Source organism: Prionailurus viverrinus, chromosome D3 (assembly GCF_022837055.1).
Source record: "Prionailurus viverrinus isolate Anna chromosome D3, UM_Priviv_1.0, whole genome shotgun sequence".
Taxonomy (NCBI): Eukaryota; Metazoa; Chordata; class Mammalia; order Carnivora; family Felidae; genus Prionailurus; species Prionailurus viverrinus.
In genome coordinates, this window is record NC_062572.1 from 16,491,038 (window position 1) to 16,506,720 (window position 15,683).

The window sequence follows — 15,683 nt, forward strand, 5'->3', positions numbered from 1 at the left end:
TGGCTAGATACACAGTGTACAAACATACCAGTCTGTTTAATAAGAGGAGCGAAATTGCTTCTAGTCACAATTTACTTGCTCAGGCAAAACGACACTTTGAGTAAAATCAGTTACTCATTTGTGTTGTGTCCTGCTCCTTTCCAGGACACAGACTGATGCAGGCAGTGCTTTGCCTTCTGTACCCCACCAACTCCCCCATTAATTTGGGGCACCAGGTCTGAGCTGCGACCTCTAGAGCCAGGTCTGTTAGCTGTGGGGGGAAGTACAGAAGAGAGCTGTGAAGTATGAGAATACAGCAGCTCACTGGGCTGTCTCGGGCATTTTCTTGTGCTTATGACTTGAGAAGGAAGAATGGAACCATGGGTTAGGCTCCACTCCCCCAGAAATTGTGGGGTTGAGGTAAAGTCATGGGCAGGCAAGGTGGAGCCCTTCTCTGTCTTATCTGTGGAATTTCCAGAACACTGACCCTTCCCTTCCTCTTCCTGGCATCCCACATTCCAGCTTCCCCAAAGTTCATCTCCCACCCCTTCCCAGACACGTTTCTAGAAGGGAGGAGTTTTCTCTTCATCTTGGGAGTTCACAGCTGTTCTCTCAAAGATGGGGGCACCAGGCCCCTGGGCAGAGCACTTGGAGAGACATAGGCCTTCATGTTTGGGGCTAGTTCCTCCTTTCCTACTCATCAGCCTGGGTGTAACTGCACACCACCCTGTGACTCTCCACCCTTTCAGATCAAAATGCTGTCGGATCGGAAACGGGAGCTAGAGCATCGTCTCAGTGCCACCTTAGAGGAAAACGACCTGCTCCAGGGGACTGTGGAGGAGCTACAGGACCGGGTGCTGATCCTGGAGAGGCAAGGCCATGACAAAGACCTCCAGGTACTGAGGCAGAGAAGCTGTCCTGTAGAACTAGGGCCAGGTGAAAGGGGCACTTAGCTGCCCAGCCAGAAGGAAAGCTGGGAGGCCAGTGCCACTGCGGGGTTCAGGAGAGGGGAAAGCCGAGCTCTCTGTTGGCCCTGTTGGAGTTCTCCTTGAGTGCTCACCAACTTGGCCAGCCTGGCTCTGCTGAAGACAAATGCGTTGCTACCCACAGGTTACCCTTCCAATTTGTTCTGAGCCACTGGCCTCTGGAGCAGTTTCAGAGAGTTCTTTCTGGACTATTAACATGACTGGAACTTGGGGAGTGTCATTCTGCCTCCTAGGGTTTGTGAAATCTGCTAGAGATTTCAGAGGGAGCCTGTGACTTTCTGTACTTGGCTCTCAATGCTCTCTGCTGCTGCTTTCCCAGACTGATGCATTTAGTTGGCTTGCACTGAGCAGAAATCAAGAAGCTGCCCACTGAACACAGCAAGACTTACATCCTTCTTCCAGCAGTTGCTAGAAAAGGCATAGGCCAACCTCCTTTGTGAGCCTAATTGGCCTCTTTTTTCTTCCTAAAGGAAATTGCTTCATGTTCATATTTGTCCTTATTTGGGACCTGCCACCAGTCCTCAGCTGAATCCCCAGGCTCACACTTGACAACCCTCTAAACAAAAAGACAATCGCTGCTGGCCTCTACAGAAATAGAGTGTAACACCTGCTGCGAAGAAAGCTTTGCCACACTGGCCTAGAAGCACCTGGGGCCAGTGGCTAAGAGCATGTTTCTCCCCCTTGGACATCCTCTGAGTGCCAGGGAGTGGGGGGGATGGTGACAGAGTTGTTGGTGTGGAGGCGGTCAGCCAGGTGTGCTGAAGCACCAGTCAGGTCCCTCCCCCAAAGACCAGGCTGTGGCAGACCCCACTGGGCTCGGTGGTCAGCTGGTGAGGAAAGCTCTAGGACATGGGATAAGGAAACATCTTAGGCTGATATCACTTGTTATTGACACCATCAGCTAAGCTGCCGTCTGAGTGATTAACCTCTTCAAGCACAAATGAGCAGTTTATGACCCTCCACGTTTTTTCCCATAAATGTCGATTAGAAAATGGTGCTGGCGAAAGCCTCACGGCCATTTTCAAGATGGAAAGGAGTTTGCTCATCTTCTAAGGTGGATGATGATAATAATGGTGAACACCTGTATACTTTATAGGGAACAGAGTGCTTTTGCATACATTCTAAAACTGAGGCTTAGGAAAAAGTGAATCATTTACCAAAGTAATCCTTGGTCGAATTAAAAACAGAGCCCCCCACGCCTGCTTCATGTAATTCTCATTGACAGCATCTAGCACATTCCATGCCTCTGCAGGTCAGTGTTTCACCAGAATTTCTGACCCTATCAAGCACTCTGCTGAGGAGGGTTGCTGAGGTAGAGTGTGGAGGAGAAGGCAAAGAAACACAGAAGAATGGGGAAGTGACCCCTGCCCAAAGGACACTTTCATTCAGTCTAGCTGGAATTCACAGATGAGAAGTCCATTATTTCGAATCAAGAACTGGGGACCTCAGGACAGGGAAGAACGGGACCAGCATGCTCCATCTAGTACCTGGCTCGCACAGTGGGCTGTGTGCTCTCCAGCAGCAAGAGCCCCATATCACACACACTCAGGTCCTCAATGTCTGCACATCCACTGTCTTTCCATTGGGCCACTCACCCCATGGCCTATATATCACATCAGGCAGTTCACACTTTGATTTGGAAAATCTGCTTTTATGGGCTGAATTCTTATCTTTCCCACCTTTTTGTGATTTTTTTTCCTTTAGCTCATAGGAGATTCTCCTTAAGCTGCTGCTAATTACCAGTGTCTTCCAGAAAGCCCTTTCTGTTGCTAACATAGCCTGTACTGATACAGAAATAAGAACTCCAGCTCACTCAGATAGTAGTTGAGAGGTCCTAAGTCAGACTTGCAAAATATAGAGTTGATGGCTTTGGAATGTATATAATTCCACGATTTTAATCCTTTGTTTCAGATAAAGGACAAAAGGAAGTCTAAGTAGGCAGAGCAACAGGCCTGCACAGCCAGGGTAGCCCCGCTTTAATCTGGTTCACTATCTAGTTGGGGTTCTACTGCCTAACAATGATTTTTAAACCACTGATTAAATCCAACCATCATTTCTTTTTCAGGCCGAGAATAGGGATAAAAATTATTTTTTGAATACCCAGTAAGTTGAAAAATTGGGCATTTTGCTAAACTCTTAATACCCAGTAAAGTATTCTGTCTGTTCTTCTCTGATTTATACCTACATGGGCATCTTACAGATGTGTGCGGGGATCTTGTCCCAGTGAGTAGGTGGATTTCATCATCGGGAAGCGTAGGCTCCACTCACTGTGGGGTGACCCAGGAGCAGGTGGCCTGCAGTGTAGACCTTGCTCTGACACTTAACATCATACCATCTTTGTTCCCTCAGTGTGAAACAAGAGAGCGCTCCCACTTCTGCCACCTCTGGTGGCATGAGTGTCATAAGCTCAGTGTGCTGTACAACAAGGATTTGGTGTCTTCCTTGTTGATAGATATATAAATATATTTAGTGACATCTTTCTTATATAAAGGATGATATTCCTTATTTTAGAGGTTTCTTATATTTAAGCCTCCTCTGATGTGTTGTTTTCTGCATATGTTTCTGGACCAGTTATTGACCAGACAGGGCAGACCTGTCCTGGTCTTTGATTCTCTTGCTGTTATAATTAATTAAGCACCCTGAAGTTCGCATGAGTAATTGAACTAATTTTGTCCAGTGCATAAGAACTTGTTCTTGTCTGTGCTGAACTTCTCCTGCTGAGATGTATGTGGAGTTACCTAGAAAATAATTGTAAAGCATTTTGCCAACTTAGTATGCCATTTGTAATTGTGCCAAATGCTTCTTAGGAATGTCCTTTTTCTTTTCTTTTTTTTTTTTTTAATCCTAATTTCTTCTTTCTGAGTTTTCTCAAAACTGGGGCTGGAGGAGTTCCCACTGGACCAGCAGGTATTGCTGATGCATGGGAACCACGCAGAGCAGACTTGCCAGGGCCTTTTTCACTCTCTTAGCAGCCAGGCACCGGCTCTTCTGAGTTAAGGCACATCCAGATCACTGGTGCTGTTAGCCAACCACGGTCTGCTCCCGACCAGCAGAGGTGAAGCCCTAGGGCATCTAAAGGATCCGAGTGGATGCTCTGCGAGGCAGCCTCCTCCATTCATGAGAACTGCAGAGCTCCGAGTTGCCACCCACTGCTGCTCAGTGTCTGCATCTCTGCAGGAGCCACGGCTTACCTGGCCTGCAGTCTGCAACAAACAGGACAGTGTCTGCTCTATTTTTAACGAACAGGGGTGACCCCAGAAATTCTATCTAATGAAAGGATAAATTAGTTACATTTAAATCCCAGGACATTCTTTCCCCATCCCCAACTTCCAAAAAATCTTTTACAAGGGAGGGATGGGCAATCCACAAATACAAGAGCAGAAGACATTGCTCCTGTGCAGGTGTAGTATGCAGACAAGTGCAAACAGATGAAGGTTCTACGGGCAGGGTCTGTGTGTTAAAGCAAGTGTAGTGGTGGAGTGCACTAGTAGAGCATGGCATTTAGCAGCCATGGTGGAGTCGTGTCTTACCTCCAGCAATAGGAACCTCACCAGGTAGCGGTGCCCTGCTTGGACTCCACGAGAAAGGGGCCACAGAGAACGCCGAGAGGGGTGAAGTAGCGGCAGCAAGAGAAAGAAGGAGCCTTGGCTGTAAGCCATGAAAACTACATTGCTGTCCTCTCCACCACTGGCATCCCTCTCCTTCTCTGAGCCTTACATGCTGTGTAAGGCTCTTCCCAGGCCTGGGGCTTTACCTGTAAACTGTGAGGTATGACACACAAAATAGCAGAGACCGCTTTTCTCCTGGGTTTGGGAATTCTTGGTATTTCTACTCACATATTTTTCCAAATCCGATCCCCAGTGTCTTTCCAGACCCTTTCCCCTTCATTTTTTTTTTTCATTAAAATACGACATACATACAGCAAAACATAAAAATCCTAAGTGGACAGCCCAGTGAATTTTTACAGATATATACCCCCATGGAGCACCTGCATGGCTCAGTCCATTGAGCATCCACCTCTGGTTCAAGTCATGATCTCATGGTTCATGAGTTCGAGTCCCACATTGGGCTCATTGCTGTCAGCACAGAGTCCTCTTCTGATCTTCTGTCCCCCTCTCTCTCTGCCCTTCCCCTGCTTGTGCTCTCTCTCTCAAAAATAAATCAAACATTAAAATACATACATATATCTATATACATGTATATATATGTGTGTGTATGTGTGTGATATATATTTATTTATAAATGTATATATAATATATATAAATATATATAAATAATTTATATATTTATAATATAAATATAAATAATATATATATTATATATAATAATATTTATAATAATTTATATATATAAATATATATATATAATATATATATATATATATATATCCCCGTGTAACACCCCCCAGATGAAGATAAAGCCCATTATCTGTATCCTACAGGCCTCCCTCTTGCTCCTCCTGGTCAGTACCTGACACTTGGTCAAAAGCAGACCTCTCTTCCACTTGCATCTCTTGTATCTGGAGGAATACAAGAGTACTTGAATTACATATTATATATTGTTTGTTGTTAGGCTTTTGCTTGACATATTATGTCTATGAAATTCATCCACGTTATGGCATATGGTAGCAGTGTGTTCTTTTCTCACTGCTGTGTAGTATTCTAGTATGTGACTGTCTCTCTCCATTCTGTATTGGCATTTGGATTGTTTCCCCATTTGTGGCTCTTTAAGATTATTTTATTTTTTCAAATGTTTGTCTATTTTTGAGAGACAAAGAGGTAGAGAGCAAACAGAGGAGGGGCAGAGAGAGAGGGAGACAGAATTCCACGCTTAACCGACTGAGCCACCCAGGCACCCTGCCCCCATTTGTGGCTCTTAAGGAAGAAGGCTGCTATAGACATCTTGTGTGTCTTCTGGGCACATGTACAGCCATTTGTGTTGGGTCTGCACCTAGAGGTGGAACAGCTGGGTCATGGGACAGCTGTGTATTTCACTCAGTAGAAATTGCCCTACAGTTTCTCAGAGTGATTGTATATCTTCACTCCCAACAGCAGTGAAAGTCCTGGGTGTTCCACATCCTCATCAATACTTGGTATCATTATTATTTTGCAGCGGGTTTTTATTTTAGGTATTCTGGTGAGCATCTAATGGTACCTTACTTTGTATGCCTTTATGTGTGTGTGTTTAGTTTTTTAATATGGGGAATTTCAGACATTCAAAAATAGGATAGTGTGATGATGCCCCAGTGTACCCCACTGCCAGCTATACAAACCAGTGAGCCCCAGTCAGTCCTGCCCCACATTCATTACATCTTCTTGATTCTCTCTCATACTATTTTGAAGTAAATCCGCAAATTTTTATAATTTCATCTGTAAACAAAGACTACCTCTAAACGATAACTTAAAAAAACACAGCCACAGGACTAGTATACCTAAGGGGAAAACAGCAGTATTTTCTTAATTTCAAATACCCAGTGTTCAAATTCGTAACTGCCTCATAAATGTCCCAGTTGCTCCTCACATTTTTTACTTGAATCAAGATGCAAGTTAAAATAGGCCTACACACTACAGTTGGTTGATATGTCTCTCAAGTCTCCTTTTAACCTATAGGTTCTAGACCTTTATTTTTTTTTTTTTCTTAAAATATACATCGTAAAGAAGCTGAGCTGTTTGTCCTGTAGAATTTCCCAAATCTGGAGTTTACTGCCTGCACACCCCTGATGTAATCTAGCATGTTCTTCTCTCCTCTGTATTTTTCTGTAAATTGGTGGTTGGACCTAGAAGTGTGATCAGGTTTCGGGGCGGTTTTTCTCATTTGTTTGTGGTCGGGGAACGCTCACTACCTTTTGCTGTCTCTTTGAAAGCTGCACCAAAGCCAGCTGGAGCTCCAGGAGGTGCGGCTCTCCTACCGACAGCTGCAGGTGAAGGTAGAGGAGCTCACCGAGGAGAGGAGCCTGCAGAGCTCCGCCGCCACCAGCACGTCCCTCCTGTCCGAGATCGAACAGAGCATGGAGGCTGAGGAACTGGAGCAAGAGAGAGAACAGGTGCTGATGCCCCATCAGTCCAGCACACGAGATTGTCTGGGGACTTCAGGAGCCCGTCAGCCCTCCCTTGTCCAGTTCCTATGGTTCCAGCTCCAGCCTGGCAAGGGCCTGTGGCCCCGCGCCTGTGTGAGCCCAGGCCTGCTGGCTGGAGCTGTCATGAAGCAGGCCCTGACCAGAGCATGTCTCTGGCTCACTGTTACCCAGTGCCTCTTAGGAAATGCTTGTCGGCTAATCCTCAGCCTCATGCCTCTTGCATTGACTGGGCTCTAGAACATTCATGATCCATCCAGTTGGCTTTTTTTCATTCTCCTCACAACCACTCACTCCCCTAATCATGATTCCCACCACAGTATCTGACTGTATAGAGAAATGGGAGATGGGTAGAGAGCTGGAGAGTTAAGAACTGGGAGTCCGTATAGACGTACTAGGCCCAGCATAAGTATCCGTAGTTCTTGGGACAGGTGATTTAAAAAAGAAAAAGTCTTTCTGCCAGAACTAGGCTCTTGAGTGTCAGCATGTTGGGTTCCTACACTAGGACGAGATGAGTGGGGGCGGTCCTCCCTAGGCCCATAATCAGGAACAATTCTCTGTGGGGCAGCTGAGACTGCAGCTCTGGGAGGCCTACTGCCAGGTCCGCTATCTCTGCTCGCACCTCCGGGGGAACGACAGCGCTGACTCGGCCGTCTCCACGGACTCCTCGATGGATGAGTCTTCGGAAACCTCATCTGCCAAGGACGTGCCAGCCGGCAGCTTGCGCACGGCCCTCAGTGAGCTCAAGAGACTGATACAGAGTATTGTGGATGGCATGGAGCCCACGGTAAGTGGCTGGGCCGAGAAGCTCCCCACCCCACAGCACCTGGCTAGTGGGAGGTTGAAAGCAAGCACAGGGGATGAGGTTAACCCCAGAAGTGGAACCTTAAAGAGTCTGTAGCAACTTTGAGCCCTTACTGTTTGGGAGGTCTGTGTGCTGGTGATCGGGCAGAGGGGCAGCGTCCAGGAATGGAAGTTCCAGAGTGCTCTTCCTGCAGATACTGGTGTATAAGTGGAGTCCTTTTTCCACATGGTTAAATCCAGGCCATGGTGGCCTCGAGTTCAAGGGCTTTCCTTAAAAGCTTTGAATGTAGAAATTTGAACCCCAGTGAAAACTGCAAGTTATTTTTCTGTAGCTCATTGGTCCTCGTGATGGGGTTAGCTGAGAATAGGCAAACTGTCCAGACTGGAAGCCTCTGCTGAAAGGATACAAGGGAGCACGGAACGATGAGAAGATCAGTAAGGGCCTTTTAGAATTCCAGATGTGGCTCCTCTTGTGGAGATGAGGAGTGTTCCTGTGGGCTTCCTGGGCAGACTGGCATTTCTTCTAGCTTCGTGACAGATTTCCATTCACACCCCTGGCTCTCAGGCAGTTGTTTCACTTCGAGTTCCATCCTCCTACAGAATAGTTAACGTCTTTCTACCCATATTACATGAAGTCATGAAAGGGTGGTTGTCCTTACCTGAACATGTCGTGTTGGTGTGTGGAAGGTACTGTACTGTGGAGGCTGGGTCACTGGGGGAAGGGAGAGGTCAGAGGGAGGTGTGCTGTTCATGCGACTTCCCTGAAGCCTGAAACAAAAATAAATGTCTAGCTAATGTTTGCAGATCAGAATTGGGCAAGAGAATCTCTCTCCTCTAACTCTGTCTTCCCTCCTTTGTCTCCTCTTTCTCTGCCTGTCTCTCCCTCCACCTCTCCACCCCATCTCCTCTATCCTGCTCTCCCCCAAACTGATCCATCCCTACCGTCTCACTTCCCCCTCTCTCCCACTAACCATCTCACCACACCCGCCCCTGCTCTCACCATCTCTGTGGTTGGTGGCTCTCTTTGGCTGTCAGAGCTCCCGGAGAATTGATGATGACTCCTTAGAAGAACAGATAAGGCAGACCAGTGAGGACTCAAGAGCCCTAAGGGAACTCATGGAGGGAGAGAGGGGTAAACTGAGGCAAAGCCTAGAGGAGCTGCAGCAACTCCACAGTCAGGTGAGCACCCCCATCCTCGGTCCAGTGCAGGGAATGTACCGGTGACCCCTCCCCCACAAGACTCTCTTGAGACCCTCGTGAGTTTCCCTCTCTCACGTCTCAGAAGTGGCTCTGCTCTCAGATTCTCAGAGGACAGTGACCTGAAGTTGAGGTGAGCTCAAGAGAAGAGCGCGGCCCTCTGGTTTAGCCCAAAGTAAAATTGTTAGGGATAAGAATAGCTGACCCTCCATTTCCTCCGGCGACATGCTGCCTTCCACAGAGCCCATATTATCTGATGGATTCTGACAGTTTAAAGTGCCACAGCTCTCAGGACATTCACGGATGTTTTTCCAGCAGCTTCTGAGCAGGGAAGTTTGCAAACCAAGGAGCAATTGATCTTTGCAGGCCTGTTCTCTCTTTGTAATGCCATCACCTCCGCCAGCCTGTTTTTCAGCTTTAGAAGCACTTACTGCTGCCCTTGCTGTTCCTTTCCTGTTTGATCATGACTTTATCTCTTGAGAATCCTGGAGAAGGGCATCTGTATTCCGATCTGAAAAGTTTTAAAAGGCTTAGGAGCAGCCCCACCCAGAAAGGAGCTTCTAAATTCTATCCTAGGAGATAAATAAGGCCCTTCCTTTTGACAGGGTTAAGTGTAGTGTGCTGTCCCACTTGGGGGGGGGGGGGGCACCAAACAGGTAGCATTTTAAACCCTGCCCCCACCCAGCCTGCCCCCTTCCTCCCTTGTCCAAAGCTGGTGGTCCCTTCCTGCTGCACCTGTTGCTGAGAGATGGAAGGTAAACCTGGCGTTTGTTTCAGTCCGTAGTTCTTAAATTTAAAGGACCCTATAGAAATAAACTCTTTTGGGGGGTCATGCCCATTAGATTTCCTAATATAAATCTCTTCGAAGATGTTGGGAGCCCCACCTGCAGCTATTGGTGTACTCTTCTTTCTGGGAGTGACCAGATCGCGAGGACAGAAAGATGCTATGAAAATGGTAGCTCATTTCTGGCCAAGCCCTAAAGAATGGGATTGAGCCGCCAAAGACATTCTCATGCCTAAAACCTGAGTCCCTCAGGCAGTCGTTTGGCCAGGGAGGAGTTCAGACCTAGTGCAGGTCTTCACACTGTAACAATACAAACAGGACAAAGTGGATCTGAAAACTCTTAGGGTTAATAAAAGTTTTGTTTACTTTAAAGCCTATTTAAATTTCTGTGGGGGTGTTCTGCTTATCAGCCCTTTGATATTGCCTGGGTTTTTTTTTTGTTTTGTTGCTTCTCAGAATTACAAAACTAGAAAGAGCAGAAGGCATTATTCAGAAGCATAAGCAAGGTGCAGGTTGCTGAGGGTCTGGATGCAACTATTTCCGAACTTATCTCCTCCACCAGGGAATCTTCCTTAAAAGTTCAGCTGATAAGTGGTTTATGCCAGATAACCCATCAAGCAGATAGTTACACTCAGTCCCATGGGGTTAGAATTGGGCCTCTTGAATGGCTCATCTCTCCCCAGAAGCTTAGTCAAAGCAGCAGATCTCTTAGCAAACCACACCCTTCCAAAGCCATCCCATGGAAGCAACACTGACCTCCCGAGGCAGTGGACGGGATGCAGACTGGATTCCAGAATGCCAGTAGAAATGGTAGCCAGCACAGCGGGCACAACATTCCTCATGCAGTTGGTGGGGCAGCTACCGAGCACGGACCATGTGCCGCTGCTGCAGTAGACCCTGATAAACACAGAATGAACAGGACAGCGCTCCTGCGCTCCGCAGCCTCTCCTGGAATTGTGAGAAGAGTCAGACCAGCTGTGTACCCTGCCGTGGGGGGGTGGGGGGAGTGGGGGGGATGAGGATGGTGGGAGGGGGGCGTGGAGGCAGAGTCCCAACAAGGTAATGCAAAACCAAAATTCCAGCAGGCAGCTCCTAGACTAGGGTGAGACCTCAGCCAGGGGCTGATCCAGCCTCCCAGCCCACTGCATTCCTACCAGAGAGTATGCTTTTTCCTCCTGGAGACTGGGCCAGAGGTAAAAAATGTGGGACCTGGAAGATGAAGTGATCTGACCCTCAGAAGCCTATCCAATTTTTAAAAGGGAGTCCAGGTTTCATTTAATTCATAATTGTGTTTGAGACCAGAATCCATAACCAGACTGCCCCACACCCTTGTGCCGTGGAGAGCCCCTTCCCCACCCTCACCCCCTTCCCCACGGCTTTGCTGGCCCCTGTTTCACCAGGGCTGACTGGGGTCTGGACGGCTGCTGAGAGGCAGGGAGGACCTTCAGAGCAATATAAAAAACAGTTATCTGTGGAGCCCCTCTGCCGATTCTCAAGCCAGTAAACCAGGCTGTGGGAGGTGCAATAAGAAACAGTCCCAGTCCTGTGTTTGGCTCCTTTATAGGGCCTGACAGGAGCGCTGGCCAGTTACTCCAGAAGGGGCATGAAAGCACAGTGGAGCATGTAGTGGGAACACAAGGCCTTCGCTAATGAAATCTTGGTGACCCCTCCTCTGTGAAATCTCCCTGTGTTCTCTCTCCTCCATCTTTCTAGCCACTGCCCTGTTTCAGACCTTCACTCTTTCACACCCCAGCTTTGGTCATATTTCCCCCAGCCCACTTAACCTCCACAGGATTTGGATTGATCTTCCTGAAGCACAGCTTGAAATGAAATACCCTTACAAGTTTTGGATTGACTTCCTATCATTAAGTAGTGGGAAGCCTCTAACCCTCGTGGCCCCCCACAGTCTGGCTGCATTCTGGCCATTTAGCCTCTTTTCCTGTTGTTTCCATCTCCCCTCCTTTGTTTTAGCAGAATTGAACATGGGCTATGATAGGGCATGGCACACACTCCCTGTGCCTTCCCCACATCTGGGCCTTTTCCCCGGCCCTTTGCCTCTGTCCAAAAGATTCTCCCTGCCACCTGTACATATCAGCCCTACTCAGCCTTCAGGCCTCACTTCCTCCTTCAAACTCTTTTGGTTCCCTCCCTCCTGGAGCCCCCGGCCCTGCTTTCTCATGGTTCTCTCATTCAACAGCTCATCTTCCCAGTCAAACCTAAACCCCCACGAGGACAAGCTTGAGGTCCAACTTCTCTTTGTCTTTTCCTAAAGCAAATAATTATTGAATGAAGGGGCAAATAAAGCCCTAGATGTATGACTTCAAGATGTTTTCCTTGATCCTGTCCAATCGTGAGGACACTACCTTATGTGGGAAAAGTGGATTTAGGGGTGGCTATAACCTAAGTCAGTGTATAAACAAGCCAGGTTAGTCCTCATGACGACCATCAGCGAGGAGGTTCGCACTGGTGCAGAGAAGAGGAAGGAGGAGAGCTTACCGCCAGGCACCGAGCTTGGTCCCTGATGTCATTAATCTCATTTGATCCTCACAACAACTTGATGATGGAACTACTTATTTTTACTCCTGCTTTTTATGAACAGTGTGGGCAGCTCAAAGAAGGTAAGTCCCTTGTTGTTTCTGAGGCAGATAGCTGATGGTCCTACCTTGACCAAGTTTTCCAGACCAAAGCAAAAAGCTCTTGTGGAGTTTTATCTGGAGCATATTAAATGTTGGCATTTCCTGCCTAGCATGTAATTTTATCTGTAGCTTACTCAGCTTGTCTGGCCCACAGCCAACCCAAGGCCATGTTAGGGTTTATTTGGTCTGAGGAGGTCTGACTCTCTCTCTGCCAGGTACTTCCCGAGTCTTGAGTTCCTGGCCTACCAGGCTGCAGAACCTGCTAGTATGTAGGGTGAGGCTGGGTTTCTGACCAGCATCCTGTGGACTAGCTGCACCCTATGGCCTCTGCAGGTGCCCCAGCCTGTTCTTCCCTAGGGCTTCTAGCCCTGCTCACCACAACTGTCCCCACCATGAAAGCACAGAGCACCTGGTCCTGATGTTCCTCATCAGGCACCTAAGAGTGCCAAATCCATTGCCCACAGTAACAGCAGACTGTCTGGTATGCCTCTTCACTGTTGAGTATCCTCTGATTTCTTCCTGAGTAGCTGATTTCCTCTTCCCTGGTAGCTGGCAAATCTGCCGTCTCAGTCTAGGGAGTCCGAAGCATCTCCAGGAAAGCTTGATCCTGGGGCCTTTGCTCATTTTCAGTCTGTCTGAAGATGATTAGGCCTGGGACTGGAGTAGGGGAGTACATTGAAATGGTAGCATCTGTCCCCTTGTGAGAGGGCTAGGGCTATATACATGGATCCTCCCTTCAAAAAATGTCCAAGTACGTGCAATATTTAACAAGAGGGCAGGGCCAGTCATCCTGACTCCAGTCTGAGCTTATTGACTGGGAGGAAGGGGCTCACCCTTCCATTCATTCAACAAGTATTTACTGAGAGTTCTACCAAGCAGGGTGTCCAGTTGCAAACAACAAAAACTCGCTCTGCTTAACTTAAGCAGAGAGAGAGGGAGAGACTATATTGGAATTAGGTCTGATAGCTTATAGACTTGACAGGAAGGCTGGAGAACTGAGTTCCAAAACAGGAAGAAGCCATGGGAAGCGAGGCCACAGAAGGAATCTGCTGTCCATGTAATAATTTTGCCCCTGGCCTGTGGCTTTGCTGACACCTCAAGGACTACAGTCCCAGGTGGGCTGTGTGATTGGCAAGTCTAGGTCACACACATATCCATGCCTGTGTACCTAGGAAATGATGTGTCTCTCCTCTTTTGGCTTCCTCAGTGGGGGGGTGTATCCCCTGTCTTCCACCAAGACTCATGCAACCAGGAATGTCCCCCAGATAGGAAAGGATTTAGGATGATGACTAGCCAAAAATATGACAACTGTCCACTGCACAAGCAGTTTGGGATCAAGCATTGAACACAGGCTCTGAGATGCACAGATGAATAGGCCGCGCTTCCTGCTACTGCAGAGCTCTCGTGGGTAGGGTAAGCTGTGGTCACTGAGCGAGCTGCTAGGAAGGGCACGGTGCCACCAAAAGATAACTCCCAATGAATAGGCTGTGGGGCCATTCACTGAGGCATAGACCACAGAAAAGGTAGCAGGTTTAAAGTGAAAGATGGTGACACCACATAGGTGTCTAAATTCCATGTGGCTTTGACCCGGGGAAGTTGAATGATCAGGCTGCCGCAAGTGCTGTCACAGAAATGGGAGCCAGGGCCCAGACTTCGGGTCCAGCCGGGGCCCTGTGGATAGCAAAGTTTCATGTTGAGTGCAAGATGGCTGGAAACAAAACTTGACTCCCTACCCCCAAAAATTTGTTTCCAAGCCCCGATGCATGTGTGGTCTTCATTAGTTCCCTGGGAATGCCTTGTGGTGGAAGTGGCGGTGTGTGGTGGGCTGCCTATAAAGGGATCTGGCATGCTGACTGCCTTCCAGGGCTGAATTTCATCCCCCACGCTCCCCCACCCCACCCGGCCCTGGCCAGTGGGCTCCAGCCTAGCATGCAGCATGCTTTCTCCAGAAGAGATGGGCCTCCCTCAGAGCCAGGGGCCGTGGAAGCTACATGCCCACACCGCACACAGGCTCTGCACCTGCCTGGGGCTTCTTGTTCCTTTCTGTCTCTTTGAGGGAAACACTGCAGGCCAGGCCAGCAGCAATGATGTCACCACATCCATCCCTTTGGTCTCCTGTTAGGTGACACTGCTGAGTGTGGAGATGACTGCACTGAAGGAGGAGAGAGACCGACTCAGAGTGACGTCTGAGGACAAGGAACCAAAGGAGCAGCTTCAGAAGGCCATCAGGGACCGGGATGAGGCCATTGCGAAGTGAGTGGGCGTGGTGTGTTTAATTTTACTTGAATCACAAGCAACATGAGTATATGCTCAGTTTTAAAAGTTAAAGCATACAGAAGAATCCAAAAGTGAAAGTGTTTCCCTGCTACCCATCCTCACCCCCAGCGTCTTTCTTCTCCCCAGACAACACTACTGTTGGAAGCTGGGTATATGTTTTTTGCAGATCTTTTTCCTGTACATGTGCAAGTGTAGAGCGATACAGTGGTTTGGGCATTTTTAAGTATCCATGGGCTGATGCTCTACATGGCTTGTGTTTTTTTCCACTTAGATCTTAGTTTTCCAATTTCGTTATATGTGTCTACCTCAACTTCTTTATTTTGAGGGGTGTTGTTTTTATTATGGACATTTTCAAGCATACACAAAAATAGAAACAAGATGAATCCCTAACTTCCTGTCTTTTGGTTTCAACCCCAATCAGCAGATGGCCAGTACTGTTTCATCTATATCCCCACCCACTTCGTCCACCACCACCCCCACTGGACTGTATGAAAGCACATCACAAGATACTTTAGCATCTCATCCATAAACACTTCCGTGTGGATCTCCACCAGAAAAAGACTTTCTGGGGCGTCTGGGTGGCTCAGTTGGTTGAATGTCCAACTCTGGATTTTGGTTCAGGTCATGATCTCACACTGGGCATGGAGCCTGCTTGGGATTCTCTCCTTCTCCCTCTGCCCTTTCCCTGCCGGTGTGCACTCATGTTCTGTCTCTCTCTCTCTTTCTCTCTCTCTCTCTCTCTCACTCACTCAAGAAAAGAAAAAGACTTTCTGTAAAACACACAACCACAGTACAGTTGTCACACTTGAAAAAAACGTATCATTTGTCTCCTAGAGCTTTTCTACATTCTGAGTTTGATGCATTCTCCGACTGCATTTCCAGTAAACTGGTCATATTTTATTCATGTTTTGGGTTTTCTTTAGCAGGGAAGAAATGCATTCTCTTAC

General features: G+C 47.8%; 1 protein-coding gene across 3 annotated transcripts in view; it reads left to right on the forward strand.

The window, feature by feature from the left end:
• The window catches only part of BICDL1 (BICD family like cargo adaptor 1), a 105,289-nt gene that overhangs the window by 81,590 nt on the left and 8,016 nt on the right, over positions 1 to 15,683 (forward strand). For 2 of the 3 annotated variants that reach the window (XM_047827680.1, XM_047827679.1), the window contains exons 4-8: positions 729 to 875; positions 6,829 to 7,008; positions 7,607 to 7,825; positions 8,878 to 9,021; positions 14,582 to 14,712. In XM_047827680.1, the coding sequence (XP_047683636.1) occupies positions 729 to 875; positions 6,829 to 7,008; positions 7,607 to 7,825; positions 8,878 to 9,021; positions 14,582 to 14,712 (821 nt within the window). The remainder of the gene's footprint in view (positions 1 to 728; positions 876 to 6,828; positions 7,009 to 7,606; positions 7,826 to 8,877; positions 9,022 to 14,581; positions 14,713 to 15,683) is intronic. The other variant, XM_047827681.1, reaches the window with a different exon arrangement.